General features: G+C 42.8%; 1 protein-coding gene across 5 annotated transcripts in view; it reads right to left on the bottom strand.

Moving 5' to 3' along the window:
• Nucleotides 1–20,383, bottom strand: part of FYN (FYN proto-oncogene, Src family tyrosine kinase) — a 145,077-nt gene that overhangs the window by 32,803 nt on the left and 91,891 nt on the right. For all 5 annotated transcript variants that reach the window (XM_054194662.1, XM_054194664.1, XM_054194661.1 and 2 more), the window contains 4 exons: nucleotides 7,967–8,224; nucleotides 7,276–7,372; nucleotides 3,696–3,794; nucleotides 2,497–2,600 (listed from right to left, as the gene is read on the bottom strand). In XM_054194662.1, coding sequence (XP_054050637.1) covers nucleotides 2,497–2,600; nucleotides 3,696–3,794; nucleotides 7,276–7,372; nucleotides 7,967–8,213 — 547 coding nt within the window. In that variant the 5' untranslated portion in view covers nucleotides 8,214–8,224. The remainder of the gene's footprint in view (nucleotides 1–2,496; nucleotides 2,601–3,695; nucleotides 3,795–7,275; nucleotides 7,373–7,966; nucleotides 8,225–20,383) is intronic.

Genomic DNA, 20,383 nt, shown 5'->3' with positions numbered 1-20,383 from the left:
CTTTAGTTCAAATCTGGACAAAAACAAGATCCAAGATGGATTTCATTATTCATTTATTTAGGCTGTTGGTTATTTATACTGTTCATTATAAACTCGTGATAAATTCAAATATAAGAGATGTACATAATAAAAATTTGGGTAGAAATACGACATTACAATATATCATACTAATGAATTTTTTAAAAAAACAAACCTAAAACCAGACAGCCTTGGAGGGTGCAGATTGAAACCAGGTGAAGGATTATACAGACAAGAGCTGATGAAGTACCTGGGTAGTCAGGCATTGAAAAAATGAAAAGCCGGCTCCATGTGATTTATTTTGGAAGTAAGAAGAGAAGGCAACCATGATCAGGGGAGGTGAAATTCATGCTGAAGTCATCCATGATGATACTTTTAACATGATCCTGATTAATTTTATTATTGTTATTATTTAAAGCAGAAGGGACGATTCTAGGTCACAAAACAATTCCTGCCTCAAGCCCAAGACTAGTTGGAGTAAGGCGTTTTGAGAAGACTCACAGGAGAATGCACCATCTGAGCCCTCCCAGCTGACTTTTTTCTCTCTCATGAACAACAAGCTCCCTCTGCTTTCTTCTAACAACTTACTGAAACACCACAAGGATGAGAAGGGAAACAGGCATTTTTGACAAAAACCATGCATGTTTGGTTTTTTTTCCAACGGCTTTGATGCAAACTTAGCCTGAAGATGTAGAAAGCCTGAAGTTCAAATGGAGGGAAATTAAGCTTGCTGCTATAAGTTTGTCCATGATGGATTTCTCCAATGCTTTCTCCATTTCTCCAATGCTTTTGTGCCTCACAAGAAGCTCCAGAGAAAAGCCCTGACTTAGCTAAGTAAACAGCCCTGCAAAACATATCCCCTATCACTGTATAAAAAATGGTCAAAACAGACTAAACTGGTAATGTGGTTCAGAGAAAGTGTTGTGTTTGTTTTTAGGATCCATGGATGCCTATACGAGTGAGTTTTTAAACTCGGCACAGAATGGAATGAAGTCCTCCTCCTCGCGCACATCACAACAACTGCTGGTGAAAATGAACAGGTGGAGGCTATTTGCAGAAAAAGAGCAAGTTAGAGCCTGTCTTGCTCCTGGTGAGAATGTCTCACTGCTACATGAGGTATGGTGAAGCTGTGGGGTGACAAGATGGGAAATTAGCTGTCTGAAACAACAGCGTGTCTATTCAGATTTTGCATCAGAAAGAGTTTTCAGAGTTACAGGCAGCAAAGGATGAATCCAGTGACTGCAGGAGGCAAAAATGTAAAACTTACAATTTTAGATGACAGAATGCATCATCTGAAGGTAGGTCAGGTAGAGAGGAGTGGGAAGTAGTGCTTCTCTTCTTTAAGCCTCTTTACCAGCCATGACTCCAACCACTTTGCATGCTAGCTCTAGCTGTCAGAGTGTGCTCTGATCAAAGCACTGACAAGTCAGTGCTTTAATTACATGAACCATCATTAGACTTCAGAACTTACATGGAATTAATTCTAGTGACTTATGCTTCCCACAGCTATTGTTTTGGATTGCTGGTTAATTGAGAAATGGCCAGGTTTGTTTTCACTTAGTTGCAGGTTTTCTCCTCGATCGTTTTATGAGTTAGAGAGATCTTTTAATACATTTGAAGCTTTGAAGAAGATGTTGACAGGCCTCATGAGCAAAATGTAAAAGCAAAGATAGCACCCACCAAGGAAACTGGAACTCTTCCAATATTTTCAGAGGGAAAGAGGAGAATACATCCTTCCACTTGACTTCAACAGAATGGATACAGTTGAATACTTTATGAATGTATTAATTAGAAATATTTTCAAGTCTTTTCACTGTTAAGCTATGAATTTAAAACGACTATATCTTTTTTTTTCTTTTTTTTTTCCCCCAGCGATGCAGCATTTCAAAAGGGAAAGGCCAAAAAATCCCTTAATCTTCCCAAACCAATAACTCCCTCCCACCATCTTATTTTACATCTTCCAGGCCAAGAAGGTTCAAATATTCTGCTTGTTCAGATGTAAGTAGTAATTTTCACCAAACTAAATTGGAGATTCCGAGCATCTGTTCACAGTAAGCTTGCTGATTATGCCTGGACTTGAATATGGACACCAGGAGGTCTGCCTCCTGTAGCCCCACAGCTGCTGTTCTGAGGGGCCGCTCTCCACCCAACACCATTGCAATGGTAGTATCCTCAACACATGCATGGAGAGAGACAGTGTGATGTTCAGAATGTGACAGCAGAGCAGAGCACCCTGCCTGTGCATGACTTGCACTGCAGGTACCATGGGTTAAGTGTGGCATGGGTTGCACTTGGATTGTTCTCTGCTTTGAACACTCACTCTAAGACCTGGGATGTCCAGACATCTAATTCCCTAGCACACATATATGCAAGATGACACTTGTCTCTACCTTCATACCACTGGAAACAGTAAGAAACTTAGCACAATTTTTCTCATATATTTCTCACTGATAGTCAGAATAGCTTTGGCCGGCCTACCTTTGGTAGTTTCACTTTCCCGGATCAGGAAGGTACCTCTGGGGTTTCCAAATGACAACAGCTGCCTCTCAGCATCTTTTCGGCCAAGTTTGCCAAAGTACCACCTTAGGGAAACATCAGAAATAGTAAGACAAATGCTACATAGGATTACTAGGTAGTGTCATGGAGCTCAGACATGGAAGATTATTTGCAGAAACTATGGTTACTCAAGTATATTCAACCATTTTTGTCATACTGTGTCTCTTTTATTGTGGTGGGACGCTAATGTAACAAACTGCGCAGTAGATGTTGTATATGTTGTGCAGTAGCACTTTGCATTAAACCTATAATCAGTAGATGCTGAGAATGCTTGTTTGGTTGGTGTCTTACGACAAAGGCCAGACTGAGAAACAGAGAGCAAGACTTGGCAGGGGGAAGGAACAGACACAGAAAAGGGCAGAAAAATGCATTGCTGCTGAAGAGTAGCGTTTTTACAGATGTTACTGTAAACTACATATTTGACTTACATAGTGATGTATCAGTATTCAATATTTTTGCTGCAGCACAGCTATAAAACCTCAGCAGAAGGACCAGATGCAACCACTTTACTGTGGTTGTATAAGGCTTTCAGAGTTTCGATACCTTTTTCCTTCCTGCAGCAATTTTTTTTTTTTTTTGGTTTCACAATCAACCAAGTACCAGCTGGAGTACAGACTACAGTAGTATCTGCTCAGCTATATAAGCTCCTCCAGTGTACCTTTTATACTGGAAATACTATGGATACACACGGCACTCCATTTTTCGCATAGATATGTCCTCATTATGCTGCCTACTGTTGTAGGCCTCCTACCTATTGGTAGGTATTTGTTGATAGAACATGCCCCTTTTAATACACAGTTTGAACACTAATTGACTCCAAATATTTTTACGAGTTGGTTCAGGAGAAGCAAGGGCACCTTTGAAATTAGTTGACACTGGAATAAAGGAAGGAGACCTATGTTCCTTTAGGTTTCCTTCCTTTGTTTTGACATTGAAAAAGCACGGAGCTTGTGCTTCTTTTGTTACTAATTACCTAATTATTTATCAGTGCAGTTAAGAACTGAAATAAAAATAATGTAATGTAAGTCATTTGAAAAATTGCTGCAATCAATCAAAACCAACTCCTCGAACCTCCTTCAAATACAGGACTAATGGGTCTTTACAACAAAAAGAAAACATACTCCTCTGCTTGGATGGAATCGACTGGAGCCACATAATTACTGGGAATGTAACCAGTTTCGCCTGTTGTCAAGGACCGGGCCTCCCACCAGTCTCCTTCCCTGCAGAAACAAAGGTGAGGAGGAGAAGTGAGAGCGAGACACAGCTGTAAAGACAGTGATTTGACTTTGCTAACAGCACCCGCAGCTGCGCGGTGTACGAATCCACAGCAACTCACCTCTTTACCACCCGCATGCTTCTGAGAGAGCTGTTTGCATCTAAACCCAAATAATATACGCATTTCTTTACACCTATTATTATTTCAGCAATGATTAGTAATGTAGCCTTCCAAACGTAGCATAATGGCATAAACAGGCATAACAACCCAGTGAAATCAGGTTTGGTGAGGGCTGGATTTGGACTAGAAAATTGAAAACCGTCTCCATAGCAATTATTCTAATACACACCCTTGAGAGATATTATAGAAAAACTGCCAAACAGAACACTGTCACATCCACTGCTAATTTTAAACTTCTATGGGGATAATTAATCTGAAACCCGAAGGCATCAGAAAGCTATCTATCAACATGGAGTTTTAGGTAGCTCTTAAGGATCACACTTCATTGTCTAGATTCCCTCTCCTGGTCACCTAGAGGAGGTATCTGAAGTAGCAAAGGACTTATCTGCATTTTCAAATACTTACAGAAAACAATTCTTCTCCAACATTTAAATACAAAGATGTCCATACAGGACCATTATATGGCAGTGTTCCACAGGCTTAGTGTCAATTTTGGCCATACACATGTGTGTACACGGTACTGCCCTTCAGACAATGCACATTGCTGTAGAATGCACAGCTTTAAGATAAGTTTATTCCTCAGCTTTTTACAGGATGCAAGGATTTGGAATTTAGCAATTTGTATTTCATTCTCAGCAACAGATTCACTGATGTTTAACTCCTACCGTTACTAATAAGCATCCTCTTTTCTATTTCTGGACTGCTTAGAAACTCTTTCTCAGTTCTCCTCTCTGTAAAACAGAGATTGGTTCACTAAATAAAACACTATTATCAAACATGGCCAGAGAATTCAGCCTCTTCTGTAAGCAACCAGTTACAGAAAACACATTGTCTAAGCTATTACTGGCAGGGATGGTTGTGTCAAGGTGATCTCTTATTTTAAACTCTCAACTCCACTTTAACAGTTTGAAGGAGTACGAACTCCATGGAAAACAACTAGAAAATGGCCGTGATTAGTCAAAAAGGAGAAGTTTCCAATTCTACAGTTAAAAAAAGTGAAGAACAAGTAGCTTTTCTAGAGGCTGGCAGCTGACACTATTTTAATACATCTTGTGTGCATTAGTATGTCAGGCAAATGGCCCTGTCTGTTTACGTCCCTAATTTTATCAGCTGAAGTGCTAACCCTTTCCCCATATGTTGCTGTAGAATATTTCTGAGAGATTATGCCATACTGTGGTGGATAAATCGTACCGTTACATTTTTTCTCCTTACTGCACAGAGAGTCCACTAGGTGGAGGTATTTTATCATGTCTAGGGCGGAAAAAAGCAGTCTCGTAGGTGATCACAACAGCAGGAACAAACCCCCTCTGCTTTGACAGAGAAGCTTAAATCTCTCAAAGCACTGCCAGAAAGGAGGAGGAGGAACGCATTGTTTTTTCACAGCTCTTTACGTTAGGCACCCAACTGAGGTAGGAGGAGGGTAGTCAATGGGGCTAGCCGAGGTGTGTGGCGGCGGAGCTGGGGATGCTGGGCACGGCCGGGTGTTCCTGAGCCCTGGAGGCAGGCTCTGCTCTGAACCATCCCTGCAGTTACCTCTTTTCCCCAGACTGCCCTTCGTATCGTACCTGACTTCAAATCACCGGAATAGCTCTCTGTGCGCCATCTCAGGTATTGCTGTCCGGAACTTTTAATTCAAAGCGCAAATGAAATTTCATTTGTTGAGAGTTAAGGAAAAATCCAAACCCTCCAAAAATTCCAGACAAACCAGTTTTGTGCACATATATGCTTTCTGGCTGCAACCAGCATCAGCAGATTTTTAAAAAAGCAGGCTTCTTTCATATAATTTCTGATAAAAGTGAAGAGAAGAAGCATTCCCACAGAAAAGCTGCTTTCTGGAGATTCTCAGCCTGACTGTCAGCACTCCAGAAGTGTGTTAGGTCCACGTTTACAAGCAGACAGAGCTGACTATGATGGGAACTGAGCTTCTATAATCCTACAGGAAAATCATTGATTTTTTTTTCTCTTAGAAAACCCTCCTCCAGGCAGTAATTACCTGTATCAAAACGCATGTACTGAAACCGCCCACATGCAGGGGAATCTCTCCGTCCCACTGACTCCAAGTATGATTGCTCCACAAGTCCCGGTGAGCCCCTGATTTCATCACCTGGCACGTGTAAGGAATTTATAATGGGTGGAATTTCTTTTTGTTTCAAGTTATGGCATAGTTTGTGCAAGGTTAGGAAAGCAGCAGGCAACATGAACAAAAATGGATTGCTAGGTTAAGAAAGGGTTTTTTCCCAAGTGCTAATTTAGGAGTAGAGAGGTTTTTAAACTGCTGCTCCCTCTACAAGTCATAACTGAAGTTTTCGTGCTTTCATCTACATCAAAGCTCTTCGGCTTCATGGCTTCATGAAATATTCCACAGAATTACCTGTTGGGTTTTTTTTTTTTTTATTATTTAACTTTAATGCACATTGAGCCAACTCCAACCCTGGAGTTGTTCTATTAAAATTAACAGGAGTTGCACCAGGGATGAATTTGTCTCACTGTCACATAGTGCAAGAAAAAAAGATCAGAACAATATCACAAAGTCTCTAGAAAGTGACATACTTGGTTGTTAACCCATTTTCACCTCTACATGATAGAAATACTGAACATAACACAGAGCCTTCAACTTTATATTCTTAGCCAAGAATTATGAGATGTTCAGATATAGGTCAGTAGCACAGTAACTTTTAGATGTTATTTTTAACTTGCTAAGGGATTTTTTTCTATGGGCAGCTCATAAAATGAATTTTAAGTCGATGATTTCCAGGATGGAAGTGTGGTTTTCATTCCAAATGCAACTGTACTATGGTGCATTCTCACTTAACAGAACTTCCTAGCATGTTCCGACTGTATCATCTACGTTTTAAAGGAAAAAAAAATGCTTTTAAACTCATGGCACGCAAGTCTGGGTAACATCTCTTTTGTGAATCGATTTTTAGCTTGCTTCTGTGTAGAGATACTTGCAGCAGATCGCAAAAAGTGTTATTATGTGCCTTGCAGAGCTTCTGTGACAACTGGTAAAGTACAGAGCTGGTGCTCTCAGTTCTGAATGTGAGTTTACTGTGAAACGTAAGCAGTGAATCACACAATCTAACACTTATTTTCGAAGTAAAGCTACATGTCTTTGAAGTTTGGGTTTTTTAAATAACAAAGTACTTTGCAAAATGCAAAGACAAGTAAGTAAGCATAGAGTAAAACCCCTCCATATCTTGAATATCCAATATTAGATTTTACTAACAAGATAAGCAGACAAATATGACTGTCAACATTATAAGTTTAAAAATATTAAAAAGCATATTCCCAAGCCTAAAACTTACGAGCTGTTAAGTATTTGAAATTTTTCTCCTTTGTGAAAACTCAAGTCATCCTCTGTTCTTGCTTCATAGTCATAAAGCGCCACAAAAAGAGTTACACCTAAAGAAGAAGATAGGTGAGTTACACTCCATCACAAGAAACAGGAGGGAGAGGAGCCTCAAGAGATGAGGTGGCTAAGACAAATGTAAGTTACTCCGGTTGCTGAGGAGCAAAATAAACCAAAGACTCCTACTTTTTGGTTGACTATTCTAATCCCTCTGCTTTTATGCAGCCAGCAGGCACACCACTGCCTTCAGTTTGTAGAGTCATCAGTCCTCTTGGTTTGGTACCCACACACAGTGCAGGATCCCACGCAGGCAAAGGGGATTTGGAGGGAGGGTTTAGACATAACCGTGCCAAGTATTTCGTGTTAACTACTTGAGGTGGCTCAGACCACACTTTCTGTTCCCTGGTAGAGGGATGAGGCAGTCAGTAGGCCAAATTGGGCATGAATACTTAATTTCTCAACTCCCAAGTGAACTAGCACCTGCAAGTTAGCAAAGGTAGGGCTGAGGATCCAGCTCCACCCTGACTTCAATTCTTTGCACTATTTCATGACATAACTCTTCCCCAAACCAGGATGCTGAGAGTCGTGCCCCTGCTGTAGTTGCGTGACTGATACTCACAGCACTGAAAGAAGACTTTGAAACTCACCTGTTCCTCCTCTTGTACGCAGCGTCCCTGTATGAGAGGAGGAATTGACTCCACCAAACACAGTCAGTCCTTGGCCTCCTGTGGCATGGAAGTTGTTGTAGTTTGGGATTGAAGTCACACCAAAGCTAGGATAGTGCTGTGGCGTGGGATCTGTCCCATAGCGGTAGCCTGAGCTTTGAGTTAAACTGCCATCCCTCTCGTCAGTCAGTTTTGTTGCTTCTTTATCCTTACATTGCACACAGCCCATTATCTAAAATCCTAGGAGAGGAAAGAAAGGACAGATATTCATCCGTTGATGCTCCCAAACCTGCAGATGATGAGGATCAAATTAAGTTCCCTGCTTGAAAGTGAAGTACTTTGAAAAAAACCCCACAGTAGTTTGAATATAGGCAGCAACATGTTGGGAAAAGCTCACGCAAAATCTTCCTTGCGGTGGTTTCCCATCAGGGCCTGGGGAAGGAGGTTCTGGCTGCTCTTAAGGTGGTGGCAGCTCTCTGCCAGCCCTGCGGGCAATGGGGCAATGGCTTGTGGGGAGGCAGCAGGAGCTTCCCCGCTTGCTCACCCTTTGCCAGAAGGGCACAACTGGCAAACGAAGGCCACAGCCAAAACATGCAGCTGGAGGTGTCCAAGTCTGCCCCCAAAACACAGAGCGAAGCACTTAGCTCATGCTTCATGTTTGACCTTGCCAACTACACAAGAGCTGACTTCCTCTAAAGGCAATATTACCTTTTTGCATTGATGGAGCTCTGCATGACAGGCAGCAAAGCAGACACAATGAACCGATGGTTATTACAGCACAGGAAAGTAGGAGAGAGTTATCAGATGGCACAACTAAAACAAAAGGAAGCGCCCTTTTATGCAGTACCTAACAGAAGGGTAAAACCTGTTGGTACCAGACGGTGGGGCTGCCAAAGGTCTACATGAGTTAAGAAACTAGAGAAAATCCCAGAAGAATTAACAGATCAAATGCAGAGCATCCCAAAGTCCGGATCCCAGACAGGAGGAAACCGAGAGGGTATGGCTTGGAAAAGGTTGCTTTAAGTTTTTTAATTCTTGTAACCTCTTGTTCAGCCCCCTCATGGGGCACTACCAGGGCCTGGGTTAATCTCTCTTAATTTTAGGTGCCTACCTCTCTCTAGTTGGAGGGAGACAGCAGGCGATTCGCCACATCTTAGAAGCAGCCCTGAAATGTTAGTCCTGCTACCTGGTATTGCTTTTCATCTGTGAGCTCTCACGTCTTGTAATCCGTTTGCTGGTGTTACCAAACTCTTTCTTATTGACTCGAGATGAATCTAGACACAAAACCTGAGTTTCTGAAGCCAGGCGTGACAAATCTAGGGAAACAGATGCTCGTCTGGGTGCGCCCTTGATCTGAACTGGTATGGTGATGCTTACATGCAACTTGGCACACAAGCAACATACTCTAAACCCTGGGGCTGCAGGATGAGCAGTGACAATCGAAAAATCTTTACAAAATTAGACTTACTAGACATACTTTGTCCAGAATATATAAATAGACATGGAGAGAATGCAGAGAACTCTGCATACATAGCATAGCAAAGCACATTTTTTTCCCTCCATATTTCTTTTCATATTTCAGCCAATATCTGTCACTTAGAGTAAAAAAAAAAAAGCCTATCCTTTTTCAAATATCCTCATTTTTCTGTAGCTGCCAGGCTGGCTATTTTGTATGCCTTACCCCAACATCAACACAAAAAATTGGTTTTGACAAACTCATGGGATTCAGAAAAAAGCATATTCCTCTGCTGCTAATGCTTGAAAAATTATGCAGCAGCTCCCTGTTTGTCTGTGACAGTGCACAGTCTTTTTGTTGGCTTGCAAACTCACCTCCTTGTGAAACTCTATCGCCTCCTCCCTTTCTCCTCCCAGCTCTGTTTCTCCTCTTATTTTTTCCCATGTGTTTTCACGGGAAAAAATAGAAAAGAAAATGAAAGAAAAAAAGAGATGGCAAACAGGAAATCTGGGAGAGCGGTGGGGGGAAAGGGGTTTTCTTGTTGTTCATTCACAAACATTCAGCTGAGCAGGGAAAAAAATCGCTGAAATCTGGTAAGATTTCACATACCGATTCACAAGCGCTGACAAGACAGCCCTACATGCTTCATTTACACACTGGTGAGGGAAAACGCTAAAACGACAAACCAGGCGCAAAAATAAAACTGTTCAAAGTATTAATTCCGAAAAAAGTGAATAAACCAGGAGATGGTAAATATATGTACTGGTAGTTTCAGAAAAATAGTGGTTTGGGGTTTTCTTTTTACTAGAAATTATATAAATAGAAAACCAGCCAATTATCATTTTCTTGATTTTTGTTTGGGTTTTGCTCCCTTTATCTTTTTGCTGGCAATGGCAGCACACAGGGAAGAAGAATCTGATGCAAAGTGAATGACTGACAAAAAGGGCTTGTTCTTTCACTTGCCCTCTCCCACTCTGTCACAGCATCTAGACAATCCGAGCATAAAGGTTGCCTCTTGTAAAATGTGACAGAGGGTGTTACATGCACGCATCTTTTCAAGCCAAGCCCCTGAAAGTTGTCTGTTCCTGGCTCAAAGAAAGCGGCATCACGGGGATTTGGCTCAATGTGTGAGAATACATGTCTGCATGTACATGCTTAAAGTGATTTCAGCTAACTCAGGGGTTTCATAGACAATAAATATAACCTCCATTCAGCATTGGCCTTTGTGTCAATGAATGGATTCCAAAAACTAATCTCCTTCGGTATCACAGAGCGGGCTTTTAATATCCGAAAGTCTCATCTCCCTGCATGTCAGCATTTGGAGCTGTGGAAGGCTGGAGTTATTCAGCCAGCTCTGAGATCACCAAACAAAATCTGGAGCTGTTTTACACTAAACTCTCTGGAGACGAGCACACAACATTGTTCATCCAACATGCTGTGCAATTTACAGTAAAGGATCAAGATTTTATTCCAATTCCATTAGGAAAGGCAGCATTTCTCAGATGTGTGAATTATGGGTCACGCAGCATTATCATAATTTGACAATGATATTGTTAAAAGGTACGTTACTAGCCTAATTAAAATGAACTTTTCTGATGCAAGCAAGTTGTGTTTGTTTATTTTAAAGTTGTGTTTTTATGGGCAATATAAAACATGTGTTTTCATAAAAACATAAAACTTTTACATGGTTTTTGAGACTTCCTTAGAGACAAATGAAAATAACCATTATGTTATTTGTCTCCTTTTTTATCCTTGCTATACTTCTTGGACTCTAACACTGCATTTACATTGCATTTACATTGCAATCCAACATCAGCCTAACCAGAACAGTGGTTTCCTCCCACATGGTGGAAACACTATTTGACAAAGACATAAAATTAATTATATCATTATTAATTATTTATATAGTCATAGCACCTTGATTGCTTTCAGTTAAGAAACAGATGAAGGCCAAGGAGATGTTATTAACACTATTATTATTGTAAATCACCCTCCTTCAGTTTTTCTGTTGGTTCTCGATGAAATGGAAACCAAGACTGAAACACCCACCAAAGCCAGACATCCATTCCATTAACAGAAACAAAACCATTCTCCTGTTAGCTAATCAAAACCTACCAAAAGTCGATATTTCGATATTTGAACAGCAAAAATTATCGATAAGCCTTCGCTTTGTCTACCTTCTGCAGCTGCAAGCCATCAGGAACAGATGATGTAAATTTGCTCCTTCAGAGCATCAGAAGTTTTTCCATAAGATTTTGCAACTCACAGCTGATACTCTGAATTATGATACTTCTTCAGAACCTGCTTTTTGAGTGTTGTAGGAGAGAACAGGTCCTTAAAATGTTTGAGAGAGGGGTACAGGGGGATGCAGGGAAACACCTGTCTATTCTGCACCCTCCTAGCTATGCCACGGCCTCTGTCCTCCAACCCCTTGCATGGGAAAGGAGACCACCAAGGGAGAGGGCTTCAACCCATTGAAGAGACGTGGAGGCGGTTCAGCCCCAGCAGGGCACATTCTCCTTCCTCTTGGTTTTCTCTGGAATGAAATTTGATGGTATATTTTAGGAGAACTTCTTTCAGTGAAAGACATGAAAGGGAAATGCTGGATGACTGGTAACTGTCAACTGTCTTTTTCTGACTGAATCTTACAAATCTTGTCTGGAAAGCATCAGCAGAAAAGCCGAGTTAAGAAACAGTTGTGTTAAAAGGGAATCAGAACAACAAAATCCTTGGCTTTTATTCAGTCTCTGTGGTGAACATGCTTGTTAATCAAACCAAGGATTGTATCCAGCATGGCTGTGAAAAATATATTCTCTAAGGGATATCTTCTTGGTGTTTTATGTTTTGCTGAGAGCACCACAGAAGTATCAGCCTGTGACATCAAATAAGCCAAATTTCATGAGCTACAGTAGGATTTAATATTCAAAATGCTACATTCTGAGTAGAATTCATTTACCGTGAAGATGCAAGAAGGACAGAAAGGCTTTCCAAGAATAAGAACTACAAGAATTTTTAAGAGAGATTTTAATTTTCTGTGGAATTCTTCCTGCAGGCTGGGGAGGGGGAATAATCAACACAGAAATTTACCCTGAAGTTGAAATGTCTTACTTTCCATGCCACCATTAGTAGCTCTCTAGAGAGAAACTGATGGAGTACGTATTTTGAAACATAAGCCTAAGACACATTAAATCCCCCAATTTTCACCCACTTTGACTATTACAAGTCCTTAGGAAGGCATTCCAACTTGGGCAACAAATAGGCACTTAAAACTAGTCCTATGTAGGTCGGCAATTCTCATGCTGTCTGCTTGTTGACCTCTCTTTGGCTTACATCTATGCTGATGGGAGCATTTTGGATTTCCAGAATTAATTCTGTGTCAGTTTCAAGCCAGCTCAAATTAAACAGACGGAATAAAACAGCAACACTTATTGCCTTATTTTTTGTTTTTAATCTGTTAACTCTGGGACCTTTTAGAGGATCGCCTTCATTCCAGCTTGATCAGTGATTCCACAGTTGTTAGGAATCATAAAACAGGTCAGAAAGACACAACAAATACTTTAAAATAATTGAACTCTTGGGTGTTATTCATTATTTCTCAGGCTTGTGGTTTACTATATATATACATATAATTTTTATACTAATGGCCCGATCTAGAAAGAACAGAATTCTACTGCAATGTGATAGATCTGTTTCATCCTTGAAAGAGGCTGGAGACTGGGGATTTGTGTAGAATGCCTTCAAATCGACATGTGCACCGCACCTGTCATACAGCATTAAAAAATGTAAATCAGAGAAGACGCAGTACTACCGCTGGATATCCTGTGACTATTAGAGATATGCAGAAAATCTCACAGACACAATGTGGTATTCCTGAACAAAAGGCCAGAAACACCAGGGCAAAACTTCAAGTCAAGTATATAGCAGGATCAGCGACTGCATTGAAACAGCTTTTTCATAAGAAAAAGAGCACTAAAAAAATGCCTGGCCTGCATTAATTTGACTTTTGAAGGGAGTCCTTTAATGCTTCACTCCCAGATTTTGCTTTAGTGGTCTGAGTAGAAAAATCTCAGTAGTTTAATTGCTTGTTTGCCTGCAGCAGTCAAAAGTCAGGCCACTGCTCAGTGTCAATGGACATCCATAGCCGGAGGAATAGGAAGAGCAGTGTTAGATGAGCTCCTGCTCATCTCCGACTCAAAGCAAATGCCTTTTACAGTGCTGGAGTGCTCTTACTATTGTTTCTTGTCAGCATACAGTTGCTTTGGAAGTCTTCTACAATGGTGGCAGAAGGGACTTGGGAAAAGGAGCAGCTCCTGCTGCCATAAGAAGAGCAGACCCTGCATAGAGTTTTGAAGTGCCATATTCTGCCCTGCTGTTCCTCCCCATTTACTGAGTGACTGGGGATGTGGCCCTGGAAATGACAACTTCCTGACACTACAGATGATGTTTAAGTTGTAACACATGTCTGCAAAGTATAGCACTGTGCCTGCCTTTCCTCTTTTCCCCCTTTGGGACCTGAACTAAAAGTCATTTCTGAAAGATGAAGATTTGGGCTTCTTGCCTGTTTAATTTCAGCCAGCCTCAGTGGCCAGGACCAGCAAAGGTGTGTGTTGAAGGATTTCACTGAACTACAACCAGACCCTTGGCTTCTGCCAGAGGTTGTGAGCATAACTGTCCATGGAGCAGAGTGGGTGGCCACTGAATGCCAGGATGAAAGAGAGATGAACGTCTTGACAAACAGATCCATTGTCCTGCTGGTGGGGTATAGTCCCTCTCCGGCAAGAGATTTATTACAGTCTAGACAACCTATTTATTACAAGCTAGATAGGAGAAAGGAAGTCAGTGTTCCAGCCAGGCAGGAGGGACAATAACCATGTCCACCTGTGGTTCTTGTTGGAGGGACAGTTGTGGTGGTGGGACTAACTGGTAGCTGGCTGGTGGGGAGGTCACCTGGCAAGGCCATAAGAAGATGCATTAGCACAATGCAGCTGTTCAAGCAGCAGTAATCAAAAGATCCCCAATGCAACCGATGCAAGAAGAGGAGACAGACCCTCCAAACTGTCCACAAAAGGACACATCGCCACCCTTCCAGTTTTCTGCAGCTTCTTTGCCAGCCGAGTCTGTGAATGTCATGGCCTCATCTTTTTCAAAAACTAGTGAATTCTTTTCCACTGTCTGTGATACATCCCTTTCAGCAAAACCAAAACAGAACAAAATATAAGAAGCAATTAAAGCAGAGTCTCACCCTGCAATCTCTTAAAGTAACAGTAACTGAGTTACGCCTTGTACTGTCTCAGGACTTTTATTACATTAAAAAAAGATGCCCTAGAAAAGCGCAGCACAGGAAGATCAGTCCTGAGGAAAGATTCTTCTGTGTTTTTTTCATTTTTCGCATCAACATCCAAACTTCACTTGTAATCTAAAAGAAAGAAGATTATGTACAGCTAACTTGAGAAGGAAGGCCTGCAGGTTTTACGTTCATAAACCAAAGAGCAAGTCAGAATCAAAACTGCACTTAAGATTTCTTTTTTTTTTCTTCAAATGAGTTAAAGGAAGCTTTGAAATTAACAGCTAAAGGCAGCAGCTACACACAGTAAGCACACCGCTTACTCTACAGTTTACAGCTAAACCGCAAAGGATAGGTCTATCCGTGGTTCTGAGCAAAACCCAAGAACACCATGTAAAATCAATAGCGTGATTTCAAGCTACGTTCCTCCTTCATCAGGCTGCTTGTGGTAGCTCTATTCACGGGCAGAAAGAAGTGGGTGGATGGTCTGCATAAGCATTTTGAGCTAATGCGCCTAAATTTTAAAGTGCCTTTTAAGTATATAAATTAGAAAACCTGTATCAAGAGAACAACTGCTGCAAATGCCAGAATCATTTCATCTTGGAAAGAGAAGTGAAACAGTGTCTCCACTGATTTCCTCTTTCTTTTCCCTCGTTAAGAGAACAGAAAGATGATTGCAGGTTGATTCACACTGTTGTGATTTTTTTTTTCTTTCAATTCTTATTTTTAGAATCTACCTGGGATTAATGGATGTTCATCTGATCCACAGTATGGGAGCGCATGGAGCAGAATGCAAGATGTGAATCAGGATGGACGGGGAAGGAAGCGGGGAAAGGAAGCGGTATAAAAGTTCTGCCTGTTTGCTTCTTTGGAATATGTAAGAAGCATGGAGCAAGATTTTCTCTCAAAAAACCCCATTGTTTCCTCCCCATCCCCCTTTGCCTATGCACAAATGAAACTAACCTCTTCTCCACCTTGTCTGATTTCTGATTTATGACTAAAGAACTTGGAGGATGTGACAGTAAGGAAATGGGAGCAAGCTGAGTCTCAAATTAGGAGATTATTTATTTTGAGACCAGTCCAGACACCGTTCCCTCCCAAAGGGGCTCTCGTTTCACCTAGGTTGCTACTGCTAGTATTTTAGAAGCGTTATTTAAATTTCTTATTTGTAAGGTTACATCGGGGAAAAAAATACTCCCCTTCCTAAACAGGAGCAAAAACTTGCCTGTGGCCAGCTCACAAAAAAATCCCCAGTCTTCTCACCATCGCTGCAGCTGGCTTCAGCTACAACAGCAAAGGTGCTTACAGATGGAGACCCCAGACAAGGTGCCAGCCACATAGTGACAAAGGCCAGCGAGCAACCAGAGTGCTGAAGGTACTGATTACATCAGTAACGGGAACACACGAAAACTCTGCTTACAGTTACACGCGACGAAAAAAGTGCTACTAGTGAGACCTGTTTTCTCAAACCCAGCTGTCGCCCCTGTGGTTTCAGGGTATGACAGTTTACATAAGTGTCCTGGGTCTGGATGCGGTTAGGTTTCTTCATAGCAGCCCGAACCCTGCTGTGCTTTAGATTTGTGACCAAAACATTGCTGATAACACATCCACAGAACCATAGATGTTTTAGCTGCTGCGGAGCAGGGCTTGCACAGCGTCAAGACCTTCTTTGTTTCTCACTGTGCCGCCGCAGTGAGTAGGCTGGGGGTGGGCAAGAGGTGGGAGTGGACACAGCTGGGACAGATGACCCCAACTGACCAAAGGGATATTCCACACCATATGACGTCATGCTCAGAGATAAAAGCTTGGGGGTAGTTTTTTGAAAGCAATCATTGCTCAGAGACTGGCTGAGCATCGGTCTGCTAGTGGGACGTGTTGAGTGAGTGAGTGCTTTTGCATCACTTGTTTCCTTTGTGTTTCCTTCACTAATTTAACTGTTTTTATCTCAACCCACAAGTTCTCTTGCTTGTGCCCTTATGATTCTCTCCCCCATCCTGCTGGGGGACAGTGAGCGAGTAACAGAGTTGGGGCTTAGATGATGGCCGGGGTCAACCCACCACAGTGAGTAACATGTGATGTTCTTGGTCCAGAAAATAACTTCAGAAGCACACAGGTTAAGCATGTTAACTGGACAGGCAAGAATTCAGATACTGCCTGGAGATGAATTTGTCAGGATAACAAATATGACACATTACCATCTAGTCCATTTTTAGCAGAGATTTTGAAATCTAAAAAACAAAGAGAGTGGGAGGTTGAGGTGACAGTAAAAAACACCCTGGACAACGGGATGTGGAAGGAGACAGGTCCTAATTTCCTTCTTAGAGAAGAGTGACGGTGTTGATGCATACAGTCCAACCACGAAGCCACTAAGACCAGTAATTCTCAACTCTGTTTTGCCAACTACCCTACAAACTGCAGCTCCCCATATTCTACAATGCTGTGCTGCCACAGGCTGCATCTGTGCCACCAGGGATGTCTTCTAGGAAGTCTATGGTCAGTCTTTCGTTCCTTTTAACCATACACTGGTTATGTACATACACTTGGCCAAACTGGACATCCATAAGTCCATGGGCCCTGACGAGATGCACCTGCGAGTGCTGAGAGAGCTGGCAGATGTTATTGCTTGGCCACTCTCCATCATCTTTGAAAGGTCATGGAGGACAGGAGAGGTGCCTGAGGACTGGAGGAAGGCCAATATCACTCCAGTCTTCAAAAAGGGCAGGAAGGAGGACCCAGGGAACTACAGACCGGTTAGTCTCACCTCTGTCCCTGGGAAGGTAATGGAGCGACTCGTGCTGGATGTCATATGCAAGCACGTTCAGGAGCAGGAAGTTATTGGAAGTGGTCAACATGGATTTACCAAGGGTAAGTCATGCTTGACCAATCTCATAGCCTTCTATGATGTTATAACTGGTTGGCTAGATAAGGGCAGAGCAGCAGATGTCATCTACCTTAACTTCAGCAAGGCCTTTGACACTGTCTCTCATAACATCCTCCTTAGGAAACTGAGGAAGTGTGGACTAGATGAGAGGACAGTGAGGTGGACTGAGAGCTGGCTGTGTGACAGGACTCAGAGGGTTGTGATTAATGGAGCAGGGTCGAGTTGGAGGGCTGTAACCAGTGGTGTCCCCCAGGGGTCAATACTTGGAGCAGTATTGTTTAACGTATTCATCAATGACCTGGACGAGGGGACAGAGTGTATGCTCAGCAAGTTCGCTGATGATACCAAACTGGGTGGGGTGGCTGACACCCCAGAGGGCCGTGCTGCCATCCAGTGGGACCTGGACAGGCTGGAGAGCTGGGCAGAGAAGAACCTAATAAGGTTCAACAAGGACAAGTGTAGGGTCCTGCACCTGGGGATGTCAGGCACCAGTATAGGTTAGAGGTGGACCTGCTGGAAAGCAGCTCTGAAGAAAAGGATCTGGGGTCTTGGTAGACAGTAAATTATCCATGAGCAAGCAATGTGCCCTTGTTGCCAAGAAGGCCAACGGAATTCTGGGCTGCATAGGGAAGAGTGTGGCCAGCAGGTCAAGGGAGGTCATTCTCCCCCTCTACTCTGCACTGGTGAGGCCACAACTGGAATACTGCGTCCAGCTCTGGGCTCCCCAGTTCAAGAGGGACAGGGAACTGCTGGAGCGAGTCCAGCGAAGGGCAACAAAGATGACTGAGGGACTGGAGTATCTCCCTTATGAGGAAAGGCTGAGAGAGCTGGGACTCTTTAGCCTGGAGAAGAGAAGGCTGAGGGGAGACCTTATTAATGTTTACAAGTACCTAAAGGGTGGGTTTAAGGAGGATGGAGACAGACTCTTTTCAGTGGTTCCCAGTGACAGGACAAGCGGTAACGGGCACAAGCTGGAACATAGGAAGTTCCGTTCAAATACACGGAAAAACTTCTTGATGGTAAGCATGACAGAACACTGGAACAGGCTGCCCAGGGAGGTTGTGGAGTCCCCTTCTCTGGAGACTTTCAAGACCCGCCTGGATGCAGTCCTGAGTAATGTGCGCTAGGCAATCCTGCTTTAGCAGGGGAGTTGGACTAGGTGATCTCTAGAGGTCCCTTCCAACTCTGAAAATTCTGTGATTCCGTGATACACAGCCCCTAGCGCCAAAAAGAGCTGGGAAATGCCCCTAGAAACAGAGACAACCTACAGAAATCTGGATGGGGCAATCGGCAGAGCAGGAGGTAAGTAACAGGAGGGGAATTGAGACAGAATCCACAAGAATGGGAGGAAAAAGAGAAACTACTGTCCCCTTCCTTGGCTTCTGTTGAAGACTAGTGACCCACAGTAAAGTCCCTTTGCCTCCAAATACTGCTCAGTTCAGAGTGGACTCTGCAGTATCATAAAGCCCAATGAGGTTGCCTACCTCGCACTGCTACCTCAGGGAACTCTAGGAGGTGGTACTGAAACTGATACACATGGACGTATGCCCCAAATGGCCTGCTCCTCTCTGTCTGTCTCCATCTTTCTTTCTGTCTCCCTCTCCTTCTGTCTCTTCAAAAGATACCAGCTTTCAAGATACCAGCAGCAGTAACAGAGGCACACAAAACAACAATGCTGGACAGATGCCTTCTCTCCTCGATGTATTGTCCTCTTTGTCTTTTTATCCATGTATATGGTTGTAGGACTGATAAGTTTCCAGTTTTGGTGATTAATCCCACAGCTTGCCTTACTCTTAGGTGGCTGCACTGCTTGAATAGGAATGTCACAGCCTGGAGGAGAATAAGCCAACAAGAAACACGTGAGAATATTAAGGTGCTTCAAGAGAAAGGATTTGGGGTTTAAAAAAGGGGTGATGGTGGGAAAATCATGAGGGAATGTCCCTTTTGTTAAGTCCAGAGAAGATGGGGCTTAAAAAGGGATCAGATGCCGTCAAAGGGCCATGAAAAAGAGATTCTGCTGCATTAGTAAGCATTTTGGGATGTAAAGGTTGGAGGTCGTCTTGGGCAGAGTGACCATGAAATGGTAGAATTTTCAATTCTTGGTGAAGGGAGGCGAGGAGCCAGCAAAACTGCCACCTTGGATTTCCGAAGGGCAGACTTTAGCCTGTTTAGGAGCATGGTCGAGAGTGTCCCTTGGGAGGCAGTTTTGAAGAGCAAAGGTGCCCAGGAAAGCTGGTCATACTTCAAGCAGGTGCTCTTAGAAGCACAGGAGAAGGCCATCCCCATGTCCCGAAAGACGAGCCGACGGGGAAGAAGGCCAGCCTGGCTAAATAAAGAGCTTTGGCTGGACCTCAGGAAAAAAAGGAAGGCTTACATTCTCTGGAAAAGGGGCTTAGCAACTTATGAGGATTATCAAGATATAACCAAGCTATGCAGGGGGAAGATTAGAAGGGCCAAAGCTCAATCAGAACTCAGCTTGGCCACTGCAGTTAAAGACAACAAGAAGAGATTTTTCCAGTATATCAACAGAAAAAGGAAAACTAGGGAAAATATAGGTCCACTGATGAATGAGACGGGTGCCCTAGTGGTGGAAGACAAAGAGAAGGCAGAGTTACTGAATGCCTTCTTTTCTTCGGTCTTCACTGATAAAGCCGTCCCTCATGCATCCCATACCCTGGAGGCAAGGGGGAAGGTCTGGAGAGAGGAAGATTTTCCCTCAGTTGAGGAGGACTGGGTCAGAGACCACTTGGCCAAGCTGGACATTCATAAGTCCATGGA

The sequence above is a fragment of the Rissa tridactyla genome, chromosome 3 (assembly GCF_028500815.1).
Source record: "Rissa tridactyla isolate bRisTri1 chromosome 3, bRisTri1.patW.cur.20221130, whole genome shotgun sequence".
Classification (NCBI taxonomy): domain Eukaryota; kingdom Metazoa; phylum Chordata; class Aves; order Charadriiformes; family Laridae; genus Rissa; species Rissa tridactyla.
This window is presented reverse-complemented; position numbering and strand designations above follow the sequence as displayed.